The sequence below is a fragment of the Cebus imitator genome, unplaced genomic scaffold (genome assembly GCF_001604975.1).
Source record: "Cebus imitator isolate Cc_AM_T3 unplaced genomic scaffold, Cebus_imitator-1.0 Scaffold214, whole genome shotgun sequence".
Classification (NCBI taxonomy): domain Eukaryota; kingdom Metazoa; phylum Chordata; class Mammalia; order Primates; family Cebidae; genus Cebus; species Cebus imitator.
In genome coordinates, this window is record NW_016107529.1 from 2,612,134 (window position 1) to 2,622,593 (window position 10,460).

Here is a 10,460-nt window from a genome sequence, read left to right on the forward strand (position 1 = left end):
AAAAAAAAAAAAAAGGCACTATCACCTGCTTCCAGACTGCTCCTTTTCAATTTCAATTGTTTATGAGTTGCTCCTCTACTACGTCCTTATGAGGATCCTTAGTCTTAGGGACACTAGTTAACTTGCTAAAGATCACATGACCAGTAGATAGCAAACTAGAAACACAAATGACAAAACAAAAAGTCATACTTTACATATCCCTATTCTAGCACCTATTACATTTAATGCATTTCAGTTTCAGTATCTGAAACTCTCCTCTGAGAGCAGAGCTCCCTGACTCTCCCCCTGCACATCATAAGCTCCTTAAAAGGAAAAGAGCTTTTACCATCAGTTCTTTAAAAAGAGAGCATTGTTTTTTTGAGACAGAGTCTGGCTCTGATGCCCAGGCTGGAGTGCATTGGGTACAATCTCAGCTCACTGCGACCTCTGCCTCCCCAGTTCAAGCGATACTCCTGCCTCAGGCTCCCCCGTAGCTGGGATTACAGGCGCCCGCCACTATGCCCGCCTAATTTTTGTATTTTAGTAGAGACAGGGTTTCACCATGTTGGTCAGGTGGGCCTCCAACTCCTGACCTCAGGTGATCCGCCCACCTCAGCCTCCCAAAGTGTCAGGATTACAGGTGTGAGCCACCGTACCCAGCCATAAAAACAGAGAGCTTTTTAATGCTAAATCTTATTTTCCTAAAACACACACACACACACACACACACACACACACACACGCGCACACATTTTAGTTAGAAATGACATATACTCTTTCTTTTCTTACCAGCCCATCAGCCCACATTGAAGAAATCATTCAGGCCCAGTGTGGTGGCTCATGCCAGTACTCCCAGCACTTTGGGAGGCTATGGTGGGTTGACTGCTTGAGCTCAGGAGTTTGAGACCAGCCTGGGCAACAAAGCAAAATCCAACCTGTACAAAAAAAATTACAAAAATTAGCTGGGCATGTATCTGTAGTCCCAGCTACTTAGGAGGCCAAGGTAGGGAGGATGGCTTACACCTGGGAGGCAGAGGCTACAGTGAGTTGAGATCATACCACTGCACTCTATCCTGGGTGACAAAGCCAGACTGTCTCAAAAACAAAACAAAATAAAGAAATCAGTCCAAGGAATAGTAAGAGACAAAAGCTATGTTTATTAAAGTTATACTAGTATTCATAAGATTTAACATATTTCAACCTTAAAAGCACTTAACTTTGTTAAATGAGTTTGAATCTCATGAAGTAATACCTAGGTTACCTCTACTTTACAAGATGAGTGGGAGTGAAAAAAAAAAGGAGATTTGGATTCATTTGTTCATTTGTATCAGACTAAGGAATTGCTGTCAACCTCCTGGAATTTATACACATGGAAGTCATGCTGATTTCTTTTGCAGCTGTGAGATTTTGTGATCATTTCAGCAATATTTGTGTGTCTGTGTGTATGTGAAATGAAACACATACAAATGAAATTACTAGCTCAGGTACTGAATGAAGCATTTACTGTTCCAGGAGTTTTCTTTGTAACTATTAACAAAGAAACCTATCTTCTTCCCATCCAATTAAAAAATAAGTTATCTTGTTTTCTGATGTATAGTTTTCTTCTGGTGATTTGCATAAAGCTTCTGGTGAGTATATGTGATGCCAAAGTGAACAAAAGGCTTCTGCTCAGAAGTGAGCCCCTTCACCAGCAAACTATTCAGGAAGCCAAGAAATGTTAATGTTCTCAATGCAACTGTTCCGCTCACTTGAACTGTGATCCTCCTCCTGTTCAACAGCATACAAAAGTAAACAACATAATATTCAGAAATAGCCTGTACCTTATTCAGCATACACCTACCCATTATTTTCTATGAAATGTTATTTTATTTATTTTAAGGCAGAGTCTTGCTCTGTTGCCCAGGCTGGAATGCAGTGGTACAATCTCAGCGGACTGCAACCTCTGCCTCCCGAATTCAAGCAATTCCCCTGCCTCAGCCTCCCGAGTTTGGATTACAAGTGCCTGCCACTACAACCGACTAATTTTTGTATTTTTAGTAGAGACAAGTTTTCACCATGTTGGCCAGGCTGGTCTTGAACTCCTGACCTCAGGTGATCCACCCTCCTCCACCTCCCAACGTTCTCAGATTACAGGGGTGAGCCACCACACCTGGCCTGTAAATTTATTAAGATAACCATCCCCTCACTTGTAACAGTCTGACCAGAATTTAAATTAGAAGGGCTTGCCCTTCAGAAGTGTGTATGTCTTTTCATTTGTATGGTAGCTCACACATGTAATCCCAGAACATCGAGAGGTGGAGGTGAGCAGATCCCTTGGGGTCAGGAGTTCGAGACCAGTCTGGGCAACCTGGCGAGAGCCACATCTCTACAAAAAATTAGCTGGACATAGGCCAGGGGCGGAGGCCCACGCATGTAATCCCAGCACTTTGGAAGGCTGAGGTGAGCGGATCATGAGGTCAGAGTTTGAGACCATCCTAACCAACATAGTGAGACCCTGTATCCAATAAAAACACAAAAATTTGCTGGGTGTAGTGGTGCGCACCTGTAATCCCAGCTACTTGGGAGGCTAAGGCAGGAGAATCGCCTGAACCCGGGAGGCAGAGGTTGCAGTGAGCAGAGTATTGTGCCACTGCACTCCAGCCTGGCGACAGAGCCAGACCCTGTCTCAAAAAAAAATAAAAATTAAAAATTAAAAATTAGCTAGATGTGGTGGGGCAGGTTGTGATGCCACCAAGTACTCTAGCCTGGGTGACGAAACCCTGTCTCAAAAAAAGATTTTTTAATCCTTAAAAAAAAAAAAAAAAAAAAAGAAGTTTATATACCTTTTCATTTGTTCTTTCCTTCTCCACAGCTTTTTACAAACAGGTTAAACATGGAAAGTGTTTTACATTTGTTTAAATCAATCCAAACTACCTAACATTAAGTGTTCTTCATTGTTAAAATAATTTACTATTCAGAATGCACCACAGCCAGGCCAGGTGCAGTGGCTCACCTGTGCCTGTAATCCCAGCACTTTGGGAGGCCAAGGGGGGCAGATCACTTGAGGTCAGGAGTTGGAGACCAGCCTAGGCAACATGGTGAAACTCCCATGTCTTCAAAAAATTAGCTGGGCATGGTGGCACGTGCCTGTAGTCCCAGCTACTGGGGAGCCTAGCTGGAAGGATCACCTGAGCCTGGGAGGTCAAGGCTGCAGTGAACCGTGATCGCGCCACTGCATACCAGCCTGGTTTACAGAGTAAGACCCTGTCTCAAAAATAAAAATAAAAAATAAATAGAATACACCACTACTAATACTGCCCATCTAGGCTTTCTACTCAACACCAATAAAAATTTGAATATTGGCCAGACACAGTGGCTCACGCCTGTAATCCCAGCACTTTGGGAGACGGAGGCAGGGGGATCACCTGAGGTCAAGAGTTCAAGACCAGACTGACCAACATGGAGAAACCCCCTCTCTACTAAAAATACAAAATTAGCTGGGCGTGGTGGCACATGCCTATAATCCCAGACTTGGGAGGCTAAGGCAGAAGAATCCCTTGAACTTGGGAGGCGAAGTTTTCAGTGAGCGGAGATCATGACATTGCACTCCAGTTTTGGGCAACAAGAACAAAACTCCAACTCAAAAAAAAAAAAAATTGAATATCAGTTCCCAACCTGAAGTCTCTTAATCCTTCCAGAAGGGAAGGGAATCAACACTTGGTGAGCATTTAATACAGATCCCAGAAAAAGCATAATAGATGTCCTGGAGATATGCCCAACATTTCAAAAAAGCTGAACAGAAATTACACATATGCTGAAGTAAAATTCTGCATGCTATTAATAAATGCAGACTGGTAAACCTTTCAAGGTATTATTTCACCAAAATATTCCTCCAAATAGGTCCTCTTCTGAGGCTTGTTCAAAAGACATAGAATATGATGCTATCTACTGTAATGGATCATGTACAAAATCCTACTGAAATACTACGGAAGAAGAATTAGCTCTGCCTAGAAAGACTTTACACAGAGAGAATATCACAGCAGAATCTGGAAAAATAATTCTGCTTTCTGGGCTATAGATGCCTCATAAGTATGTTTCTGGTTACAAAAATTCACAGAATTTAAGTTGGATAAGACTTTAAAAATCACCTAGTCCTGAGGTTTTCCACCTTTATTTTAAACTAATAAAATCTTTTATTTAAAAGTCTAATTGAAACTCCAGTACATAAAACAGGTAATATGGAAGAACTGTTCTTTTGAAAGGGGAGGGTTACTGAAAAACACTGTTGTTCTAACCAACCCCCTTCATTTTTAAAACAAGCTGAGACTCTAAGAAGGACAATGACTTGGCAAAAGCCATATAAAGACAAAACCCAACAACTGATTCAAAGAACAACTCTTAAGCATTATCTCCTCTTTGAAGGCTTTCCTTTCTCCCCAGGTGGAATTTACCAATTTATTTCATCCCTCAGTATATCTAGGACATACTTCCATTACAGCTTCTACAAAACTTTAGTGCCCTAATTTTATTTTTGAGACAGTGTCTCACTGCTACCCAGGCTGGAATGCAGTGGCACGATCAGGGCTCACTGCAGCCTCAAATTCCTAGGCTAAGGAATCTTCCTACCTCAGCTTCCCAAGTAGCTGGGACTACAGGCACACACCACCACACCCAGCTAATTTTTTGTGTGTAGAGACAGGGTCTTACTATGTTGCCCAGGCTGGTCTCGAACTACTGGCTCAAGTGAGCCTCCCAACTGGGCCCCTCATGTGCTGGGATTACAGGCGTGAGCCACCACAACAGCCTTTAATTTTATTTTTTTATGTGTCTGCGTCCCTCTCTACTATTGTAAGCTCCCTGAAGGGAGGGACAGGCTTAATCATTTTTGTATACTCACCCAGACTAACATGTTACTTATTACATTATATTTGACCAAGTTTCAGAAAATATTTAATCTAGCTTGATGCCTGGCACATAGGACTTAATTGATATTAATTAAATAAATGTATCAAAAATGAGGTAAGTGAAATAACATATCTAAAACAGTTACAACAGACCAGGCGCGGTGGCTCACACCTGTAATCCCAGCACTTTGGGAGGCCGAGGCAGGTGGATCACGAGGTTAGGAGATCACGACCAGCCTGGCCAACTGGTCTCTATAAAAAAAAAAAAATTAAAACAGTTACAACAGTAGCTGAAACATATTGTCTATTCCATAAACATTAGTTACTATATAACTTTGTATAGGCAGGAAAAGAAACCCTGAAACTATTGTTTTTTGTTTGTTTGTTTGTTTTGAGACAGAGTTTCACTCTTGTTACCCAGGCTGGAGTGCAATGGCACGATCTCAGCTCACCACAACCTCTGCCTCCTGGGTTCAGGCAATTCTCCTGCCCCAGCCTCCCGAGTAGCTGGGATTACAGGCACGCGCCACCATGCCCAGCTAATTTTTTGTATTTTTAGTAGAGACGGGGTTTCACCATGTTGACCAGGATGGTCTCGATCTCTTGACCTCGTGATCCACCCACCTTGGCTTCCCAAAGTGCTGGGATTACAGGTCTGAGCCACCGCGCCCGGCCCAACTATTATTGAACATCTGATCTGGAAGACAAAAACTAAGCACCTTTTGTCAAGTTTTCAACCTGCTCATTTATACCATTTATACATTGCCAATACAGGTTGAGTATCCTTTATCCGAAACACTTGGGACCAAAAGTGGTTCAAATTTTGGATTTTTTTGAATTTTGGAATATTTGCGTATACATAATAAGGTATCTTGGGGATGGGACCCAGTATGAATACAAAAATCATTTATGTTTCATATATACCTTATACACATAACCTGAAGATAACTTTATGCAATTTTTTAATAATTTTGTGCATGAAACAAAGTTTGTGTACATTAAACCAATGATCAAAAAGCAAAGGTGTCATGTATGGAATTTTTCACTTGTGGTATGTTGGCACTCATGAAGTTTCGGATTTCTGAGAGTTTTGGATTTTTGGATTAGGAATACTCAACCTGTACAACCACATCTTTAATAAGAGAAAATTCAGCTCATTTATAAAGATCTCTTGACTCCAGCAGCCTGGGGAAAATATTATCTAGAATTGAAGTGAAAGGGGAAATTAGGCTGGTCCTAAACTTGAGGCTAAGACACTTCTTTCTAGACCTCAGTTTTGGTCATCTGTCAAAGCGGGGTGGTGGAAAGTGGAAAAGATTATCTCTAAGGTTCTTTCTTGCTCTAATGCTATAGGAGCTTATAACAAATTTAGAGCTAGAATCCTTCTTCAGCTTTGAATTCACATGAGCAAGAACTTTGTGAAAAAAATCAGCAAATGGGCCGGGTGTGGTGGCTCACGCCCGTAATGCCAGCACTTTGGGAGGCCAAGGTGAGCGGATCACAAGGTCAGGAGATCGAGACCATCCTGGACAACATGGTGAAACCCCACCCCTATTAAAAATACAAAAGTTAGCTGGGCATGGTGGTATGCACCTTTAGTCCCAGCTACTCGGATGGCTGAGGCAGGAGAATCGCTTGAAATCGGGAGGTGAAGATTGCAGAGAGCTAAGATCGCGCCACTGCACTACAGCCTTGTGACAGAGACAGCCTCCTTCTCAAAAAATAAAAAATCAGCAAATGATGCACTGGATTTGGTATCAGATAGGAAGGGCCATCGTGCCAGTTTTGTTATTATTTAGCTGTGTGATTCTGAGCAAGAAGCAAATTCTCTGGGTCTCAATTTCCTCAAACTCTATTTAAAATACATCGAAGTCCAGACCGGGCACAGCGGCTCACGCCTATAATCCCAGTACTTTGGGAGGCCACGGCAGGAGGATTGCCTAAGCCCGGGAGTTGGAAATTAGCCTGGGCAACATAAGACCCAGACTCTATTTAAACACACACGCATACACAAACACACAAGACACATCATAGTCATGATATTCCATGAAATAAGTACCTCTGAAGGAAATATTCAGGTGGGTTCTGAATCACCAATTATTAGAAATGGTTAGAGGACTCCTGAACAAACCAAAAGTAGAGAATTTCAAGATTAGAAGAAACCTTACACCTCACCAACTGAGACCCAAGTCCTCTCTAATATATTCCTGGAAGAGGTCACCCAATCATTTTGGTAACGGAGAACTACCCACGGAAACAAGCCACTTCAACATAGGTCAAATATGATGCAAAGTTACTTTACTGAAGCCACACCATCCTCTGGTAACTTTCGTCCACGAGTTTCACCTCTCTATTACTTAAGGGTCCCTCAAATATTTTGGATAGTGATAATATGCCCCTTAAATAGCCTGTCCTCCAAAATTAAAGTACCCAACTCCATCAACCTTTCCTGGCAACATAATACCAAGACTCCCTCACCATTCATGCTTTAGCGACTGCATTCAAATGGCTCGAAAAGCTTCTCCCATTCTGACATCCTGGAACCCAAGATTTCCCACTTGCCCAGCTGACACCACAGGGAAGCCCCTAATCACGCTTGCCACCTCCACCCAAGGAAGCATTTGGGGTGGAAAGTGTGCCCTGTTGCTCCACTGGGAGACATGGAGACAAGAAGTGACAGCGGCACCGACAGAGAGGCCTGCACTGTTCTCCTCCCCAGTGCCAGCCTCCTCCCTCACCGGTATTGCTTGGGGTCGCTGGGAGACTTGACGATCTCAGGGTCCCCGGCATTACTGAGTGACCCCCTCCGTCCCTCTTCCTCAGATTCATCCGCTCCTAGACGGGCAACCCGGCTGTTTTCGCCCAGATCCTGTCCATTGGGCTGCAGGTCAGGGCAGCTGCAGGTAGACTTCGCCTTGTTCCTTCCAGGCATGGCCGGAATGGGAAAGGGTCTGGCAGCAGCAGAGTCTTCGCACCGACCCCGTTCTTCGATTCCCCAAAGTGCCGCGAGCTCCCGCCCGGCCTCACACAACTTCCTCCGGGTGGCACAGACTGCAGCAACCGTGACTCTCCTCAGCATTCACCACCAAGCTGGAGCGATGGACATCCCGTTTCCCAGGACCCACCTCCTCCGCGTTCCAGAGGCTGTGGCGGCCGGCGCTGGTGCTGCCGCCGCAGCTGAGAACAGGCCTGAACCCCTCCCCCAACCCGGTCTCTCACACGCCAACTTCCCTCATCCCTCCGCCCTCCTGGCCGTCGATGACGCTACTGATTTTAGCCAATCATGAGGCAAGAAAATAGTCACGCGCACGCAAGCAACCAATGAGGAACGGAGAGGAACTAAAGTGACCCGGACTGATTCTCGGAAGAGCCAGCAAGCATTTCGAAACCCAAAGTGGGAGGGGCGAGGGAGAAGAGGCGGAGGACGACGGGAGAAGGACCGCCGGGGGGCTGCGCAGCGTTTATGACGTACCGGGGGAGTGGGTTGTGGCGATCACTGATTTAGTGCTCTGCGTCTCAGAGAAAAATATTCCCCTAATGAGAAAACCGACAAACGAGTAGAGAATATTAATTCCAAAGTTTTAAATTTTCCCATTCGTGTCATATTTTGGGCACCCTGCCCCTCAGACCCGGGGCGAACCTTCGGCCGTGACTCAGCACGTAAAAAAGCCAAACGCCGGAAGTCTTTTACTACCCCGCAGGATAGACGCTGGTCCCGAGCGCCGCAAATGGTAATTGGCTCCTCTCTACTCTGTTGCCTGCCCGACCCCGGTGGATTTTCACCCTCAAAGCCTAAAAAAGTTCTAAAAAGACCAGTGTGAATGTGCTCACTCTTCTGTGCAAAAACATTTTTTAGCTCCTGCTGTTAAATTCGGCCAATTTTTATTGAGCAGGTGCAGCGTCTGCTGCCTTCAAGTCTTATTTCCCAGTTTTTGCCGCTTGCAGTGGTCTTTGGTGAGCAATGTAAATGTGACGGAAATAGAAACATAAACGAAAACTGAAAAGCAGCCGAAATTAATAAGATGCAATATACTGACACCATGGGATAACAGATCCTAGCCCATAAAAAGAATAGAGAAAAAAAATATATATATGTATATATATATATATATATATATATGAATGAATGAATGAATGGAGAAAGACTTGAAGCTGGGAGGTGTGTTGATGGTTACTATATCTTCAAGGTTTTGGAGGCCTCCCTGAGTTCCAGATGCAAGGAATACAACCATGAACAAAACAAAACTTGTCTTAGACTGGGCGCTGTAGCTCACACCTACAATCCTTGTACTTTGGGAGGCCAGGAGGATTACTTGAGGCTGAGAATTTGAGACCAGCCTGGGCAATATGGTGAGAACCCCGTCTCTACAAAATTCTTTTTTTAAATTACCCAGGCGTGGTGGTGCGTGCGTGTGGTCCCAGCTACTCAGGAGGCTGAGGCGGGAGGATTGCTTGAGACCAGGAGGTCGGGCTGCCGTGAGCTGTTATTGCACCACTGTACTCCAGCCTGGTTGACATAGTGAGACACTGTCAAAACAACAAAAAATTTTCAGCCTTGCCTTTGTGGAGCTTGCATTCTAATGGGAAGAAACAGTAAAATATGTCAACTAAAGAAAATCAGGCTTTTAAATAATTAAGGTTGGCTTTCTTCAGAATTCTTACTGAGGACTGCCACCTCGGAGAGTCACAGAGTTTGTCAGACTGCTCCAAAGCAGTGTTTCAGCCCACAGCTTATATACAGATACAGGTGGTGGTGGCTCTGCAGGTGCTTGGAAGTTACATCACATGTGCTCAGAAAGGCTGGGGTGGTGGCTTGGGCCTGCAATCCCAGTGCTTAAGGAAGCTGAGGCAGAAGGATTACTTGAGGTCGGGTGTTGATGACCTGCCTGTGTCACATATCAAGACTGTCCCCACACACATTGAAAAACAAGGCTGGAAACAAAAATAAAAAAAAAAAAAAAGGCTGGTAGAACATGCCTGTAGTCCACCCTACGGGGGTGGCTGAGGTGGAAGGATTGCTGGAACTCCAGAATTTGAGGTTACAGTGAGCTATGATAGTGCCACTGCACTCTAGCCTGGTGACAGCAAGACCTTGTCTCTAATAAAAAAATTTAAAAATGTACTCGAGTTACACTAGAGCAAAATCTCATAAAGGTTTCGGTGGAAGGGTACATCTGCTTATAGATTATGGAGGCATCATCATTAATCCTGTCAGTCATCTTATTTACAGGAAGAGGCAAAGTCTAGGATCATTGGATTTATCTTTTCCAAAAATACAGTGATTCAGACATGGGAACTTGTACTCATCCTGCTTATCATCTTCAGGGTATTCTGGAGGGCTCTGCGCAGTCACAGCCTGTGAAATGCTGCTGGCAAGAGAGTTTGTGAAATTCTGCTGGTAAACAGAATGAGCAAACATGGCTTTGTTTGCTACTTTGTCTCACATATCCAGAAAACAATAAATGCAATGAAGACAAATTGTATGAGATAGAACAATTAAAGAGTTGGGGAGGAAGGGTACAATGATTCAGGTAGAAAATGATGGAACCTAAACTGGAGTAGTAGATGAGGTAATTTTTTTTTTTTTTTTTGAGACGG

The 10,460-nt window shown here is 44.0% G+C and overlaps 1 protein-coding gene across 4 annotated transcripts in view; it reads right to left on the reverse strand.

Moving 5' to 3' along the window:
• The window catches only part of NRDC (nardilysin convertase), a 93,910-nt gene extending 85,670 nt beyond the window's left edge, over positions 1-8,240 (reverse strand). For all 4 annotated transcript variants that reach the window (XM_037745808.1, XM_037745807.1, XM_037745809.1 and 1 more), the window contains exon 1: positions 7,601-8,240. In XM_037745808.1, coding sequence (XP_037601736.1) covers positions 7,601-7,941 — 341 coding nt within the window. In that variant the 5' untranslated portion in view covers positions 7,942-8,240. The remainder of the gene's footprint in view (positions 1-7,600) is intronic.
• Positions 8,241-10,460: the final 2,220 nt, after the last annotated feature.